General features: G+C 41.3%; 1 protein-coding gene across 6 annotated transcripts in view; it reads right to left on the bottom strand.

Moving 5' to 3' along the window:
• Positions 1 to 18,724, bottom strand: part of FYN (FYN proto-oncogene, Src family tyrosine kinase) — a 141,923-nt gene that overhangs the window by 30,352 nt on the left and 92,847 nt on the right. For all 6 annotated transcript variants that reach the window (XM_082049070.1, XM_082049075.1, XM_082049073.1 and 3 more), the window contains 4 exons: positions 8,720 to 8,977; positions 8,017 to 8,113; positions 4,521 to 4,619; positions 3,320 to 3,423 (listed from right to left, as the gene is read on the bottom strand). In XM_082049070.1, coding sequence (XP_081905196.1) covers positions 3,320 to 3,423; positions 4,521 to 4,619; positions 8,017 to 8,113; positions 8,720 to 8,966 — 547 coding nt within the window. In that variant the 5' untranslated portion in view covers positions 8,967 to 8,977. The remainder of the gene's footprint in view (positions 1 to 3,319; positions 3,424 to 4,520; positions 4,620 to 8,016; positions 8,114 to 8,719; positions 8,978 to 18,724) is intronic.

Genomic DNA, 18,724 nt, shown 5'->3' with positions numbered 1-18,724 from the left:
AAAACCACCAGCAGATAATTTTGGACAACATGAAAGGTGGAGTGATTTCCCACAGGTCTGACAGCAAACAGCACTGACTGCTGCTTATCCCAAGTCAGGGCATTTTTCAACACACCTGTCGGGTTCACATCCTCCAGAGCCACCTCCAGATAAGTGAAATGGTTTAAAGAACCCCCCACAGTTAGGTGGTTGTGATTCCTAGTGTAAAATGTCTTTCCTGGATGTCTGCCGGAGAAGAAGTTTCCACAACCACGTTAACCTGCACCAGGTTGCAGTGCTGAGTGGCTCACTGCCAAGGGAGCTGCAGTGAACAAAATGTCTCCACCCTGACTCCAAGGACTTCTCAAATTCCCTGTTGTTTGATGTCTAAATAGGAGGAAAAGAGCCAGCACTTACACAGATGATTCTGGTTTATGCTAATGGTAGACACTCTGAGAGGAGTGACAGGGTTTTTAAGTGTAGAAAAATACTGTTTTTAAGGATGTTTTTCCGAGGAGGTTCTCCAACTGAGTCAGTACATCTCTCTCAGCTAGGAGTTCAAAACTTTTTGGGGATTTGCGAGCACATCTTGTGCATGCTTTGTACCACCACTCTGGGTTGTACACTGTCAGCCTATCTTCAAAATTTTCCACCTCCGCATTTGTGAGTTTTGATCCACTGGCACCAGCTGTATTTTCTTTAGTCACGCTCCTTGCCTATCTGGTCACTATTTTAGATTCTTTAGGAAAATGTAAACAGTCTGTGGCTCCGAGTCTGCAATCAGAGCTGTGTGGGTGGCCCTCTGTGGACCCCCGCTGACCTCAGATCAAGTTGCAGGACTGGAGCTTTAGTTCAAATCTGGACAAAAACAAGAACCAAGATGGATTTCATTATTCATTTATTTAGGCTGTTGGTTATTTATACTACTCATTGTTATCTGATGATGACTTCAAATTGAAGATATATACATAACAAAAATTTGGATAGAAATGCGACATTACAATATATCATACTAATGATTTTTTTTAAAAAAAACAAACCTAACACCAGACAGCCTTGAAGGGTGGAGATTGAAACCAGGTGAAGGATTATACAGAAAAGAGCTGATGAAGTACCAGGGTAGTCAGGCATTGAAAAAATGAAAAGCCATCTCCATATGATTTATTTTGGAAGTAAGAAGAGAAGACAACCATGATCAAAGAAGGTTAAATTCATTCTGAAGTCATCCATGATGGTACTTTTAACATAATCCTGATTAATTTTATTATTGTTTTTATTTAAAGCAGAAGGGACTATTCTAGGTCACAAAACAATTCCTGCCTCAAGCCCAAGATGACTAGTTGGAATAAAGCATTTTGAGAAGACTTTTGGGAGAATGTACCATTTGAGCCCTCCTAGCTGACATTTTTCTTTCTCATGAACAACAAGTTCCCTCTCTTTTCTTCTAACAACATACTGAAACGTCACAAGGATGAGAAGGGAAATAGGCATTTTTGACAAAAACGATGCATGTTTGCTTTTTCCAATTGCTTTGATGCAAACTTAGCCTGAAGATGTAGAATGTCTGAAGTTCAAATGCAGAGAAATTAAGCTTGCTGCTATAAGTCCATCCATGATGGATTACTCCATTTCCCCAAATGTTTTTATGTCTCAGAAAAAGCTCTAGAAAAGAGCCCTGACTTAGCTAAGTGAACAGCCCTGCAAAACATATCCCCTATCACTGTATAAAAAATGGTCAAAACAGACAAAACTGATAATGTGTTTTAGAGAAACAGTGTTGTGTTTGCTTTGAGGACTGCTGCATGCCTTTTTAAACTCGGCCCAGAGTGGAATGAAGTCCAGCTCCTGACACAAACAACAACTGTTGGTGAAAATGAACAGGTGGAGGCTTTTTGCAGAAAAAGAGCAAGTTGGAGCCTGTCTTGCTCCTGGTGAGAATGCCTCACTGCTACATAAGGTATCGTGAAGCTGTGGGGTGCCAAGATGGGAAATTAGGTGTCTGAAACAACGGCCTATCTAGTCAGATTTTGCATTGGAAAGAGTCCTCAGTGTTACAGGCAGCAAAGGAAGAATCTAGTGACTGCAGGAGTCAAAAATCTAAAACTTACAACTTTAGATGACAGAATGCAGCATCTGAAGATAGGTCAGGTCGAGAAGAGTGGGAAGTTGTGCTTCTCTTCTTTAAGCCCCTTTACCAGCCGTGACTCCAACCACTTTGCATACTAACTCTAGCTGACAGAGTGCACCCTGATGAATGCACTGACAAGTCAGTGCTTTAATTATATGAACCATTATTAGACTTCAGAACTCAAATAGAATTAATTCTAGTGACTTATACTTCACACAGCCATTGTTTTGGATTGCTAGCTAATTGAGAAATGGCCAGGTTTGATTTAACTTAGTTGCAGGTTTTCTCCTCAATAGTTGTATGAGTTACAGAGATCTTTTCATACATGTGAAGCTTTGAAGAAGAAGTTGACAGGCCTCAGGAACAAAACATAAAAGCAAAGGTAGCATCCACCAAGAAAACTGGAACTCCTCCAATATTTTTAGAGGGAAGGAGGAGAATACATCCTTCCACTTGACTTCAACAGAATGGATACGGTTGAGTACTTTATGAATATACTAATTAGAAATATTTTCAAGTCTTTTCATTGTTAATCGAGGAATTAAAAACTACTACATCTTCCGCCCTGCCCATCCCCCCGGGGATCCAGCATTTCAAAGTGGAAAGGCCAAAAAATCCCCTCATCTTCTCAAAATAATAACCAGTACCTCCCCCCGTCCCAGCCCCTCCTATCTTACCTTACATATGGCATGCAAGAAAGTTCAAATACTCTGCTTGTTCAAAAGCAAGCAGTAATATTCACCAAACTAAGCTGGAGATTCCCAGCATCTGCTCACAGTAGGCTAGCTGGCTGTGCCTGGACTGGACCTGAATATGGACACCAGGAGGTCTGCCTCTTCTAGCCCCATCCATAGCTGCTGTTTTGAGGGGCCACTCAACTGCATTGCAATAGTAGTATCCTCCACGCATGCGTTGAGAGGGACAGTGCGATGCTCGGACTGTGGCGGCCAAGCAGAGCACCCTGCCACTGCATAACCTGCACTGCAGATACCATGGGTTGAGCAGGGCATGGGTTGCACTTGGGTTGCTCTCTGCTTTGAACACTCATTTTGTGACCTTGGGATGTCCACGCACCCAGTTCCCTAGCACACACATAATGCAAGATGACACATATCTCTACCTTCATACCACTGAACACAGTATTTTACAAACTTAGCAGATTTTTTCTCATGCATCTTCTCATTTATAGTCAGAATATCTTCGTCAGCCTACCTTTGGTAGTTTCGCTTTCCCGGATTAGGAAGGTACCTCTGGGATTTCCAAATGACAACAGCTGCCTCTCAGCATCTTTTCGGCCAAGTTTGCCAAAGTACCACCTTAGGGAAACATCAGAAACAGTAAGACAAATGCTACATAGGATTACTAGGTAGTGTCACGGAGCTCAGACATGAAACATTATTTGTGGAAACTTTGGTTACTCTTTAACCATTTGTCTCATACTGTGTCTCTTATTGTGGGAAGGTAACGTGACAAACTGTGTAGCAGGTGTTGTATACGTTGTGCAGTAGCACTTTGCATTAAGACTATAATCAGTAGATGCTGTGAATGCTTGTTTGGTGTCCTATGACAAAGGCCAGACTTCGACAAACGGAAAGCGAGACTTGGTGAGGGAGAGAAATAGTCAAGGAAAAGGGCAGAAAAATGCATCACTGCCAAAGAACAGCATTTTTGCAGATGTTGCTATAAACTACGTATTCGACTTACACAGTGATGTATTAGTATTCAATATTTTTGTTGCAGTACAGCTATAAAACCTCAGTAGAAGGACCAGATGCAACCACTTTACTGTGGTTGTATAAGGCTTTCAGAATTTTGGTACCTTTTCCCTTCTTGTAGCAATTTTTTGTTTTGTTTTTTGGTTTCACAATCAGCCAAGTACAACCTGAAGTACAGACTACAGTAGCACCTCCTTAGCTCTATAACCAACTCCAGTGTATCTTTTATACTGGAAATAATATGGATACACACAGCACTCCACTTTTTGCATAGGTGTGTCCTCATTATGCTGCCTGCTGTATACGTTGTAGGCATCATACCTATTGGTAGGTATTTGTTGATTCAACATGCCCTCTTTAAGAGGCAGTTCGCACACTAATTGATTCCAAACATGTTTACAAGGTGGTTCAGGAAAAGCGAGGGCATCATTCACTTAAAATCTGAAATCAGTCAACACTTGAATATAGGAAGCAGACCTACATTCCTTTAGGTTTTCCTCCTTTGTTTTGACAGTGAAAAAGCACTGAGCTTGTGCTTCTTTTGTTACTAATTACCTAATTATTTATCAGTGCCATTTAGAACTGAAATAAAAATAATGTAAGTAATTTGAAAAATTGCTGCAATCAATCAAAATCAACTCCTCAAACCTCCTCCAAATACAGCACTAATGGGTCTTTACAATAAAAAGAAAACATACTCCTCTGCTTGGATGGAATCAACTGGAGCCACATAATTACTGGGAATGTAACCAGTTTCGCCTGTTGTCAAGGACCGGGCCTCCCACCAGTCTCCTTCCCTGCAGAAACAGAGGTGAGGAGAAGTGAGAGAAAGATACAGCTGTAATGACAATGAGCTGACTTTGCTAACAGCATTTGCAGCTGCACAGTGTAAGAAGCCACAGCAACTCATCTCTTTAGCACTGCATGCTTCTGAGAGAGCTGTTTGCATCTAAACCCAAATAATATACATAATTTTTTACACCTAATATTATTTCAGTGGTGATTAGCAGTGTAGACTTCCAAACATAGTGTAATGGCATAAACAGGCATAACAACCCAGTGAAATCAGGTTTGGTGACAGCTGGATTTGCACTAGAGTATTGAAAACTGTTTCCATAGTGATTATTCTAATACAGACCCTTGAGAGAGCTTATAGAAAAACTGCCAAACTGAAACGTCCACTGCTTATTTTAAACTTCTATGGCGATAATTAATCTGAAACCCAAAGACATCAAAAAGCCATCTATCAACACGGAGCCTTAGATGCCCCTTAAGGATCACACTTCATTGTCTGGATTTCCCCCTCATGGCCACCTAGAGGAGGTATCTGAAGTAGCAAAGGACTTAGCTGCATTTTCAAGCACTTACAAAAAAACATTCTTCTACAACACTGAAATCTGAAGAAGTCCATGCAGGACCTCTTATGGCAGTGTTCCACAGGCATAGCATCAATGTTTGTCGTTCACTGGTGTGCACAGAGGGACAAGCTACTGCCCTTCAGACAGTGCGTGTTGCTGTAGAATATGCAGCTTTAAGAGGAGTTTATTTTTCAGCTTTCTACAGGTTGCAACGATTTGGGATATAGCAATCTGTATTGAATTCTCAACACCACATTCACCAGTGTTTAACTCCTACCACTACTAATAAACATTCTCTTTTCTATTTCTCGACTGCTTAGAAACTCTTTCTTAGCTCCCCTCTCTGTAAAACAGAGATTTATTCACTATATAAAATGCCATTATCAAACATGACCAGAGAATTCAGCCTCTTCTGTAAGCAAGTGGTTATAGAAAACACATTGTCAAAGCTATTTCTGGCAGCGAAGTTTGTGTTAAGGTGAGCTCTTACTTTAAATTTTCAATTCCACTTTCTATAACAGTTTGAAGAAATATTAACTCTATGGAATGCAAGTAGAAAACAGCTGTGATTAGTCAAAAAGGTGTTTCCAATTCTACAGTTCAAAAAATCAAAGAACGACTAGCTTTTCTGGAGGCTGGCAGCTGACAGTATTTTAATACACCTTGTGTGCATTAGTAGCCCAGGCAAATGGCCCTATCTGTTCACAGCCATAATTTTACCATCTGAAGTGCTAACCCTTCCACCATATGTTTCTGTAGAATATTTCTGACAGATTATGCCATACTGTGGCTGATAAATTGTACCGTTATATTTCTTCTTCTTACTGCACAGAGAGTCCACTAGATGGAGGTATTTTATCATATCTAGGGAGGAAAAAAGCAATCTCGTAGATTATCACAACACCAGGCACAACCCCCTCTGCTTTGACAGAGAAGCTTAAATCTCTCAAAGCACTGCCAGAAAGGAGGAGGAATGCAGACTTTTTTCACAGCTCTTAATTTTAGACACCCAACTGAGGCAGGAGGAGGGCAGTCAATGGGGCTAGCCAGTGGTGGGGAGGACACTGGGGATGGGCGAGTGTTTCTGAGCCCCCAAGTCAGGCTCTGCTCTGAACCACCCCTGCAGGTACCTCTTTTCCCCAGACTCCCCTTGGTATTACTTCTGACTTCAAATCACAGCGATACCCTCTGTCCTGTCTTGAACTTTTAATCCAAAGCACAAACCAAATTTCATTTGTTGAGAGCTAAAATAAAAATCCAAACTCCTCAAAAAGTTCCAGACAGACTAGTTTTGTTCACATATATGCTTTCCGGTTGCAAGCAATGTTGGCAGACCCTTAAAAGAATTGGGCTTTTTTTCATACAATTTCTGATATAAGCGAAGAGAGGAGGCATTCCCACAGAAAAGCTGCTTCCTGGAGATTCCCAGCCTGGCCATCACTACTCCAAGAGTGTGGTTAGGTCTGTGTTTATAAGCTTACTATGATGGGAACTGAGCTTCTATAATCCTACAGGAAAATCAGTGGGTGCTTGGGTTTTTTTTTCTCTTAGAAAACCTTCCTCCAGGCAGTAATTACCCATATTCTGCAACTGCCCACACATGGTGGAATCTCTCTGTCCCACCAACTCCAAGTATGATTGCTCCACAAGTCCTAGTGGGCACCCTATGATTTCATCAACTGGCACGTGTAAGGAATTTATAATGCATGGAATTTCTTCTTGTTTCTTTCTGTTATGGTATAGTTTGTGCAAGGGCAGGAAAGCAGCAGGCAGTGCTAATTTAGAAATAGAGAGGTTTTTAAACTGCTGCTCCCTCTCCAAGTTGTAAATGAAGTTGCTGGGCTTTCATCTGCATCAAAGCTCTTCAGCTTCATGGCTTAATGAAATATTCCATAGAATTACCTTTTTATTTTATTTTATTTTATTTTTTTAAATAACTTTAATACACATTGAGCCAACTCCAACCCAGGAATTCTATTAAAATTAACAGGAGTTGCACCAGGGATGAATTTGCCTCACTGTCACAAAGTATAAGAAAAGAAGATGAGAGCAATATCACAAAGCCGCTAGAAAGTGACATACTTGGTTGTTAACCCATTTCTATCTCTACATGATAGCAATACAGAACATAACACAGAGCCTTCAACTTCATGTTCTTAGCCAAGACTTACAAGATGTTCAGATATAGGTCAGTAGCACAGTAAGCTTTCGATGTTATTTTTAAATTGCTAAGGGATTTTCTTCTACAGGCAGTTAATAAAATTAATTTTAAGCTGATGATTTCCAGGATGGAAGTGTGGTTTTCATGCCAAATGCAACTGTACAATGGTGCATTCTCACTTAACAGAACTTCCTAGCATGTTCTGACTGTATCACCTACCTTTAAAAGGGAAAAAAAAAGCTTTTGAACTTGGCATGCAAGTCTGGGTAATGTCTCTTGTGTGAATCAGTTTTTAGCTCATTTCTGTGTAGCAGATTGCAAAAAGTGTTAGTACATGCCTTGCAGAACTTCTGTGACTATTGGTAAAGTACAGAGCTGGTACTCTCAGTTCTAAATGTGAGTTTACTCTGAAATGTAAGCAGTGACTCACACAACCTAATGCTTATATTTGAAGTAAAGCTGCATGTGGTTGAAGTGTTGGTTTGTTGGTTTTTTTTAATAATAAAGAACTTTTAAAAACTGCACTAAATACAAAGACAAGTAAGCACAGAGTAAACCCCCTATGTATCTCAAATAGCCAACGCTACATTCACTAAAAACATAAGCAGATAAATACAATTATCAGCATTATAAATTTAAAAATATTCAAAAGCATATTCCCATCCTAAAACTTACGAGCTGTTAAGTATTTGAAATTTTTCTCCTTTGTGAAAACTCAAGTCATCTTCTGTTCTTGCTTCATAGTCATAAAGCGCCACAAAAAGAGTTACACCTAAAGAAGAAGACAGGTGAGTTACACTTAATCACAAAAAACAGGAGGGAAAGGAGCCTGAAGACATGAGGTGGCTACACCAAATTTAAGCTACTCCAGTTGCTGAGGAGCAAAATAAACTGAAGCCTTCTACTTTTTGGACAACCACACTAATCCCGCTGTCTTTATGCAGTCAGTGGGCATGCCACCTCACTGACTCTGTACAGTCACTAATACTTTTGCTTTAGTACCCACACAGAGTGTGGGATCGCAAGTGGGCAAAGGGGATTTGAAGAGAGAGAGAGTTTGGACATGGCCATGCGAAGAATTTCCTGTGAATTACTTGAGCTGGCCCAGACAACACTTTCTGTTCCCTGGTAGAGGGATGAGGCAGTCAGCCTGCCAAACTGGGCATGTATACATCATTTCTCACTCCCTCAAGTGGACCAGCACCTGCAAGTTAGCAAACGTAAGGCTGAAGACCCAGCTCCATCCCTACCTTCAGTTCCTTGCACTATTTAATGACTTAACTCTCCCCAACAGTAGCATGTTGAGACACTCGTGCCTCTGCTGTGATTATGTGATTGATGCTCACTAAGAGCACTGAAAGAAGACTTTGAAACTCACCTGTCCCTCCTCTTGTACGCAGCGTCCCTGTATGAGAGGAGGAATTGACTCCACCAAACACAGTCAGTCCTTGGCCTCCTGTGGCATGGAAGTTGTTGTAGTTTGGGATTGAAGTCACACCAAAGCTAGGATAGTGCTGCGGAGTGGGATCTGTCCCATAGCGGTAGCCTGAGCTTTGAGTTAAACTGCCATCCCTCTCATCAGTCAGTTTTGTTGCTTCTTTGTCCTTACATTGCACACAGCCCATTATCTAAAATCCTAGGAGAGGAAGAAAAGGACAGGTGTTCATCTGTTGATGTTCACCACATCTCCCCCAAACCCATTGATGATGAGCATCAAGCTAAGTTTACTGCTCAAAAACTAGGTACTTTGAAAAAAAAACTAACACAGCACATTGAACATAAACAGCAACATTTTGGGAAAAGCTCACACAAAATCTTAATTGTGGTGGTTTCCCATGAAGGCCTGGGGAAGATGGTCCTGCTGGACAATGGCTTGCATAGAGTTAGGAGAGGATGAAACCCCTCTCACTCACCCTTCACCAGGAGGACATGACTGGCAGGCAAAGGCCACAGCCAAAACGTGTAGCTGAAGGTGTTCAGGTTTGCCCTCCAAAACACAGAGCAAGGTGCTTAGCTTATGGTTGATGTTTGACCTTGTCAACCACACAAGAGCTGACCTCACCTAACTGCACTACAACTCATTCTGTCGTTGGAGCTCCGTGTGATGGCCAGAAAAGTAGAAGCAATGTGCCGATGGTTACCACGGCACAGGAAGGTAGTAGGGAGCTCATCAAACAGCACAACAAAACCAAATGAAAGCATCCTTTCACATGGTACCAAAGCCAAGTGTAAAGCCTACTGGTAGCCGATGGTCAGGCTGCCAAAGTATATATACAAGTCAAGAAACTAGAACAAGTCATGGAGGAATTAGCACATCAAATGCTAATCTCCAAGCACATCAAATGCTAATCTCCAAGTCCAGATGCCTAAAATTAGAAACTGAGAGTGTGCAGCTTGGAAAAGGTTGCACTCAGCTTTTTAATTTTTGTAACCTCTTGTTTAGCACCCTCATGAGCACTACACAGGCCTGGGTTAATCTCTCTTAATTTTAGGTGCCTACCTCTCTTTAGGTGAAGGGAGACAGAGGGTTACTTGCCACATCTTAGAAGCAGCCCTCCGAGCTAAGTCCTGTTAGCTGGTATTGCTTTTCATCTGCCAGCTCTTAACATCTTATAATCCATGTGCTGATGTTACTGAACTCTTTCCTATTGATTCAAGCTGAATATAGACAAAAAAACAGAATTTCTGAAGCTGAGCTTGATGAATCTAGGGAATCAGATACTTGTCTGGATGCTCCCTTGATCTGAACCAGTATGGTTGAACGTTGTGGATAACCTGGCACACAAACGACATATTCTAAACACTAGGGCTGCAACAAGTGCAGTGACAATGGCAAAATCTTTTAAAAAGATAATTATTAGGCATATTTTGCCCAGAATATATAAATAGACAGGGAGAAAATGCACAACACAGAAAAAAAACCCAAACAGAATGTATAGTGAAGCACTTTTTTTTTTATATATTTCTTTTCACATTTAGGCCAATATCCATCACTTAGGGTAAACAACAAACATATCCTTTTTTTAAATATCCTCATTTTTCTCTACTTGCCAAGCTGGCTATTTTGCATGCCTTACTCCAACAGCAACACAAGAAATCAGTTTTGACAAACTCATGGGATTCAGAAGAAACCTGTTCCTCCACTGCTAATGCTTGAAAAACTAAGCAGTAGCTCCCTGCTTCTTTGTGACAGTCCCCAGTCTGGATACCTGCTTCCTAAATCTAATCTGCCTAATAAAAACCCCCTTCATTTGAAAGGTATATTCCACAACTTGAAGATACTGCCAGTTATTCTACAAGCCTGCTCAGAAAAGCAACCACCATTTAAATGTATTTCCCTGAGATGTATTGCCTGCAGTTAGCACAGGTCTACTCTCTTGCTCTTAGCTTAACTTAAAGGAGCCCTTTTTACATTTCTCTGTTTCCTTCAAGACAGCTCGTCCACTCAGCAGAGTTCCCTCACTAAAACTTTTAAGTCTTTTCACACAAATGGGAAGAGACGAACAGAAACAAGGACTCCTGACCCTGCACTTGCCTCAGTGGGTGGCATGAGGTGTGATCCCTCAAGAAAGTAAAGCAAAGCTTGAGGGAAAGGGGTTTGCAGAGGCCAACAGCCCAGAGGCTGTAAAACATGTTGCTGCTGCTGCTTTGGCAGCCGTGCTGACCTCCAGTCTCCGCTCACCCTGGTAGCTGTGTTGGCGCTGGAGGTGCAGGGTATGGTGCTGAGGCTCGAGGTTGTCCAGCCACACAAGGACCTTGAGTAACTCCAGGTGACCCTGCAGGGACTGTAATGGCTGCAGAGGTGCCCTGGCCAGCTTCGTATCAGTAGTGAAAAACTGCTTGTGCAGATCTCTCTGCTATTTCACTGGTAGACCAAGGTTGTATTTCATTTCCATTAGGAAAGGCAGCATTTCTCAGATGCGTGAGTTATGGGTCACACAGCTTTTACCCATTACCAATTATTGGCTCTGGAGCCCCTCTGTTTGGAGATGTCACTCAGAGGTGAGGTTTTCCCAGCCTCTCCCAGTGCCAAGAAGTTGTGAGGGAAATCCCAGCAAGGGAGAAAGGGCAGAGAGAGGCACAGACTCTCCAAATACGGCAGAGTGAGCCATTAACAATAGACTGGTTAAAAAAAGGTGCAAGTGCTGGAATATGCACTTCAAAACAGTTAAGTGATATGCAGGCTTTCCTATTTAAAGAAGAATCTCAGCATGCTTTTTGTTGGCTTGCAACCTTACCTCCCTGTGAAACTCTATCGCTTCCTCTCTTTCCCCTCCCAGTTCTGTTTCTCCACTTATTTTTTTTCCCATGTGTTTTCACAGGAAAAAGCAGAAAAGAAAATGAAAGAAAAAAATACATGGGAAACATGAAACCTGGAAGAGCAGTGGGAGGGAAAGGGGTTTTCTTGTTGCTCATTCGCAAACTCAGCTGAGCAGGGAAAAAAAACTCTACTGAAATCTGGGAAGATTTCATCTAACAAGTTACAAATGCTGAAAAGACAGACCTACACACTTCATTTACACATGTCAAGGAGGAAAATTGATGAGGAAAACCTTAAAACTACAAAAATAAAATTGTTCAAATTATTAATTCAAAAAAGTGAATAAACCAGGAAATGGTATACATATGTCCTGGTAGTTTCAGAAAAATAATGTTTTGAGGTTTTTCTTTTTACTAGGAATGGTATGGAATTATCAGTTTCTTGATTTTTGTTTGGGTTTTGCTCCCTTTGTCTTGCTGCTGGCAGTGGCAGCACACAGGGATGGAGAATTTGATGCGAAGTGAATGACTGACAAAAAGGGCTTTTTCTTTCACTTGCCCTTTCCCACTTTGTCACAGTGTCTAGACAATCCAAGTATAAAGACCGTTTGATTGTAGCCTCTTGTAAAATGTGACAGAGGGTGTGACATGCATGCATCTTTCCAAGCCAAGTCCCTGAAGTTGTCTGTTCCTGGCTCAAACAAACCAACATCATGGGGAGCTGGCTAAATGTGAGAGAATACATGTATGCATGTACATGCTTAAAGTGATTTCAGCTAACTCAGGGGTTTCATAGACAATAAATATAACCTCCATTCAGCATCAGTCTTTGTGTCAATGAATGGATTCCAAAAAACTAATCTCCTTTGGTATAACAGAGCAGGCTTTTAATAATCTGAAAGTTTCATCTCCCTGCATGTCAGCATTTGGAGCTGTGGAAGGCTGGAGTTATTCAGACAGTTCTGAGATCACCAAACAAAATCTGGAGCTGTTTTACACTGAATTCTCTAGAGACAAGCACACCACATTGTTCATCCAACATGCTGCGCAACTTTCGGTAAAGGAACAAGATTTTATTTCATTTCCATTAGGAAAGGCAACATTTCTCAGATGTGTGTTATGGGTCACGCAACACTGTCATTATCTGACACTGGTATTGTTAAAAGGTATGTAACTAGTCTAATTAAAACAAACTTTTCTAATGCAAGCAAGTTGAACTTGTTTATTGAAAGTTGCGTTTTTATGGGCAATGTAAAACATGTTTTCATGAAAACATAAAACATTTACGTGGTTTTTGAGACTTCCTTAGAGACAAATGAAAATAACCATTATGTTATTTGTCTCCTTTCTTGCTCTTATTATATTTCTTGGACTTCAACATTTACATTGCAAGAAATCCAACATCAGCCTAACCAGAACAGTAGTTTCCTCCCCCATGGTAGAAACTTTATTCAGCAGAGATATAAAATTAATGATATCATTACTAATAATTTGTATAATCATAGCACCTTAATTACTTTCAGTAAGGAAACAGATGAAGGCTAAGGATATGTTGTTAATGCTATTATTATCATAAATCACCATTCTTCAGTTTTTCTAGTGGGTTGTTGGTTCTCAATACAAAATGGAAGTCTTACTGAAACATTCACCAAAGCCAGACATCTGCTCCATTAACAAAACCAAAAGCAGTCCTCTGTTAGCTAACAGAAGCCTAGGAGAAGTCCAGGAGTACCAGGAAAAGTGAATTTTCATGCTTCTATTTTAAAAGTAAAAGTGATACTTGAAAAGCAAGAGGCACCGATAAGCCTTGTCTAGCTCCTGAAGTTGTATACCATCAGGAAAAGATGGATGGGAGGATGACTGGTGTAAATTCACTTCTTCAGAGCTTCAGAAGTTTTTCCATAAGATTTTGGAACCCGTGGCTGAAACTTTGAATCACAGTGTCTCTTCAGAACCTGCTTTTTATGAGTATTGTAGAAGAAAGTGGATCCTTAAAAAGTTTTGCGGGGTACAGGGAGATGCAGGGAGACACCAGTCTACTCTGCACCTTCTATTCATGCCATGGCCTCTGTCCTCTATGGCCTTGCCTAGGAAAAGGGGACCACCCTGGGAGAAGCCTCCAACCTGCCAAAGAGATGGGGAGCAGGTTCAGACCCAGCACGCTGCATCCTCCTTCCTCTCCATGGTTTTCTTTGGAATAAAATTTGACAGTATATTTTTAGGAGAACTTCCTTCAGTGAAAGACAGAGGGAAAGGCTGGATGACTGGTAACTGTCAATTGTCTTTTTCAGACCAGATCTTACAGATCTTGACTGAAAAGCACCAGCAGGAAGGCTGAGTTAAGAAACAGTTACGTTAAAAGGGAATCAGAAGAACAAAAACCTTCGCTTTTATTCAGTCTCTGTGGTGAACATGCTTAATAATCAAACCAAGGGTTGCATCCAGCATGGCTGTGAGAAATATATTCTCTAAGGGATATTTTTCTGGTAGTTTATGTTTTGCTGAAAGCACCACAGAAGTATCAGCCTGTGACATCAAATAAGCCAAATTTCATGAGCTACAGTAGGATTTAATATTCAAAATGCCACATTCTGAGTTACTGTGAAGATGCAAGAAAGACAGAAAAGGCTTTCCAAGAATAAGAACTACGAAAATTTTTAAAGGAGACTTTAGTTTTCTGCAGTGCTTCCTGCAGGCTGGATAGGAGGAATAATCAACACAGAAATTCACCATGAATTTGAAATGTCTTACCTTCCATGCCACTATTACTAGCTCCCTAGAGAGAAACTCATGGAGTACATGTCTTGAAACACAAGCCTGAGACACATTAAAACCCCCAGTTTTCAGAAAAATCTTGCTCACCCACTTTGACTGGAACAAGTCATTAAGCATTCCAAGTTGGGCAACAAACAGACACTTAAAACTAGTCCTATGTAGGTCAGTAATTCTTGTGCTGTCTGCTTGCTGACCCCTCTTTGACTTACATCTATGCTGATGGGAGCATTTTGGATTCCCAGAATTCATTCTGTGTCAGTTTTAAGCCAACTCAAATTCAAAAGATGGAATAAAATAGCAACACTTGTTGCATTACTTTTGTTTATATCTATTAACTCCAGGACCTTTTAGAGGACTGCCTTCATTCCAGCTTGACCAGTGATTTCACAATTTGTAGGAATCATAAAGCAGATCAGAAAGATACAAAAAATGCTTTAAAGTAATTAGAGCTGCTGGGTGTTATTCATTATTTCTTGGGCTGGTGGGTTACTATATACATACATATAATTTTTATATTAATGGCCTGATATAGAAATAATAGAATTCTACTGCAATGTGATAGATCTGGTTCATGCTTAAAAGAGGCTGGAGACCGGGGATTTGTGTAGAATGCCTGCAAACCTACATGTGCATCACATCCATTATATTGCATTAAAAAAATGTAAATCAGAGAAGACACAGTACTACTGCTGGATGTTCTTTGACTATTAAAGACATGCAAAAAATCTCACATATACAATGTCACATTCCTGAACAAAAAGCCAGAAACACCAGGGCAAAACTTCAAGTCAAGAATCAGGATGTATCAGGATCAATGCCTGCATTGAAATGGCATTTCCATGAGAAAAACAGCACTGAAAAATGCCTGGGCTGCATTCATTTGATTTTTGAAGAGAGTTCTTTAACGCTTTACCCTTGGACTCTGTTTTAGTGGGCTAAGTAGAAAAACCTCAGCAGTTTAATTGCATGATTGTCTGCAGCAGTCAAAAGTCAGGCCAATGCTCAGTGTCAATGGACATACATGGCCAGAGAAACAGGAAGAGCAGTTTGACAGGAGCTCCTGCTGCCATACTGCTCTGGCTCAAAGCAGATGCCTTTGAGCTCCAGAGCTCTTACCATTGTTTCTTGTTGGCATAAAGTTGCTTTGGAAGTCTTCTACAATGGTGTCACAAGAGATTCAGGGGAAAATGGGCAGCTCCTGCTGCCATGAGAAGGGTAGAGCCTGCAAAGAGCTTTGAACTGCCACATTCTGCCCTGCTGTTCCTCCCTGTTGACTGAGCGACTGGGGACGTGGCCCTGGAAAAGACAGCTTCCTGACAGTACAGACAATGTTTAAGTCATAACACATGTCTGCAAAGTATAGCACTGTGCTTGCCTCTCCCCTTTTTCCCCTTTGGGACCGGATCTAAGAGTCAGTTATGAAAGATGAATATTTGGGCTTCTTCTTGCCTGTTTAATTTCAGCCAGCTTCAGAGTCCAGGATCGGCGAAGGGAAGGTACATGTTGAAGGATTTCATTGAACTACAACCAGAACCTTGGTTTCTGCCATCTGTTGTTAGCACAGCTGTCCATGGAGCAGGGCGGGTGGCCACTGAATGCCAGGAAGAAAGAGTGATGACTGTCTTGACAAAAAGACCCATCATTCTGCTGGTGGGGAATGGTCCCTCTGCAGCAAGAGATTTATTACAATCTAGACAATCTATTTACTATTTATATATCTACACCTTCATTTATTACAAGCTAGAGAGGAAAAAGGAAGTCTATGGTCCAGCTGGGCAGGAAAGACAATAGTTGTGTCCATGTGTGGTGCTTGTTTGAGGGACAGTTGTGGTGGTAGGACTGGCTGGTAGCTGGCTGGTGAGGGAGTCACCTGGCAAGGCCACAAGAAGGTACGTTAGCACAATGCAGCTGTTAGAGTAGCCGTAATTAAAAGCTCCCCAATGAAACTGGTGAAAGAAGAGACAATGAAACTGGTGAAAGAAGAGACAACAAACTCCCTGAACTGTCCACAAAAGGACTCATGTTGCCACCCTTTCTGTTTTCTGCAGCTTCTTTGCAAGCCCAGTCTGTTAAAGTTATGGCATCATCTTTTTCAAAACCCAGCAAATTCTTTTTTTCTCTCTGTGTGATACACCCCTTTCAGCAAAACCAAGCCAGAACAAAACATAAGTGATTAAAGAAGATTCTCACACTGCAGTCTCTTAAAGTAACAGTAACTGAGTTATGCCTTACACTGTCTCGGGTTTTTACTGCTTTAAAAGAAAAAAGGTGCCCTAGAAAAATATAGTGCAGGAAAATCAGTTCTGAGGAGACATTTTCTTTTCCCACAAACAATTAAACTTAATTTGTAATCTAAAAGAAAGAAGTTTACTCATAGATAACTTGAGAAGGAAGGCCTGCTGATTTTACATTGATACACCAAAGGGCAAGTCAGACTCAAATCTTCATTTATGTTTTCTTCTTTCTTTTTTTTTCTTAAAATGAGTTAAAGGAAGCTTTGAAATTAACAGTTAAAGGCAGCAGCTGCACACTGTAAACACACAGCTTACTGTACAGTTAAAGTCCCCAAAAGATGGACCTATCCTTGATTCTGGGTGACACGGAAGAAAATAATGTAAATTCAAAAGCGTGATTTCAAGGTCCGTTCCTCTTTCATCAGGCTGCTTGTGGTAGCTCTATTCACTAGCAGAGAGAAATGGATGGATGGTGTGCACAAGCATTTTGAACTAATGTGCCCAAATTTTTAAGTGCCTTTTAAGTGTATAAATTACAAAACCTGTACCAAAGAGAACAACTGCTGCAAATGCCAGAATTATTTTTTCTTGCGAAGAAGTGAAACAGTGTCTCCACTGATTTCCTCTTTCTTTTCCCTCATTAAGAGAACAGAAAGATGATTGCAGGTTGATTCACACTGTTGTGATTCTTTTTTCCTTCGATTCTTATTTTTAGAATCTACCTGGGATTAATGGGTGCTCATCGGATCCACAGCATGGGAGCGGCATGGAGCAGAATGCAAAATGTGAATCGGGATGGGCAGGGAAGGAAGGGGGGGAAGGGAGCAGAACAGAAGTTCTGCCTGTTTGCTTCTTTGGAGTATATAAGAGGCATAGAGAAAGATTTTCTCTCAAAAAACCCCATTGCTCCCTCCCCCACCCAACTTTGCCCATGCACAAATAAAACAAACCTCTTCTCCACCCTGCCTGATTTCTGTTTTGTGACTGAAGAACCCGGAGGATGTGACAGCAAGGAAATGGGAGCAGCTGACTCTCAAATCAGGAGATGATTTACTTTGAGACCATTCCAGATGCTGTTCTTTCCAGAAGGGGCTCTCATTTCACCTAGGTTGCTACTGCTAATATTTTAGAAGTGTTATTTAAATTCCTTATTTGTCATGTTACATTTGGGATAAAAATACTCTCCTTCCTAAAGAGAAACAAAAATTTGTCTGCAGCCAGCTTGCAAAGAAATCCCCAGTCTTCTCGGCATCACGGCAGCTGGCTTCAGCTACAACAGCAAAGAGCTTATAGGTGGCAACCCCAAACAAGGTGACAACTACATGGTGACAAAGGCCAGTGAGCAGCCACAGTGGTGAAGGTACTGCCTGCATCAGTAACGGGAAGACACAAAAACTCTGCCTACACTTACCCCCACTAAAAAAGTGCTACTAGTGAGATCTGTTTTCTCAAACACAACTCTTGCCGCTGTGGTTTCAGTGCATGACAGCTTAGGCAAGTGTACTTGGGCCTGGATGGGGTTAAGTTTCTGAACCCTGCTGCGCTTTAGATTTGTGATCAAAACAGTGCTATTAATGCACCCATGTTTTAGCTATTGCTGAGCAGTGCTTGCACAGCATCAGGGCCTTCTTTGTTTTTCAGCCTGCCCCCACAGTGAGTAGGAGCAAGAGGTTGGAAGGGGACACAGCCGGGACAGCTGACCCCAACTGACCAAAGGGATATTCCACACCATGCGACATCCTGCTCAGCGATAAAAGCTTGGGGGTAGTTTTTTGAAAGTAGCAATTGCTTGGAGAATGGCTGAGCATTGGTCTGCTGGTGGGAGGTGGTGAGCGAGTGCCTTTGCATCACTTGTTTTCTTTTTATTTCCTTTGCTGATTAAACTGTTTTTATCTCAACCCATGAGTTCTTTTGCTTTTGCCCTTCCAACTCTCTCCCCACTGCTGGAGGCAGTGAGTGAGTGGCTGTGTGGGGGCTTAGCTGCTGGACGGGTCAACCCACCACAGTGAGTAATACGTAAGTAATGTACTTGGTTTGAAATATAACTTCAGAGGCACACAGGTTTAACCATGTTAACTAGACAGGCAAGAACTGAGATACCACCTGGAGATGAA

Source organism: Streptopelia decaocto, assembly GCF_964273445.1.
Source record: "Streptopelia decaocto genome assembly, chromosome: 3".
Classification (NCBI taxonomy): Eukaryota; Metazoa; Chordata; class Aves; order Columbiformes; family Columbidae; genus Streptopelia; species Streptopelia decaocto.
This window is presented reverse-complemented; position numbering and strand designations above follow the sequence as displayed.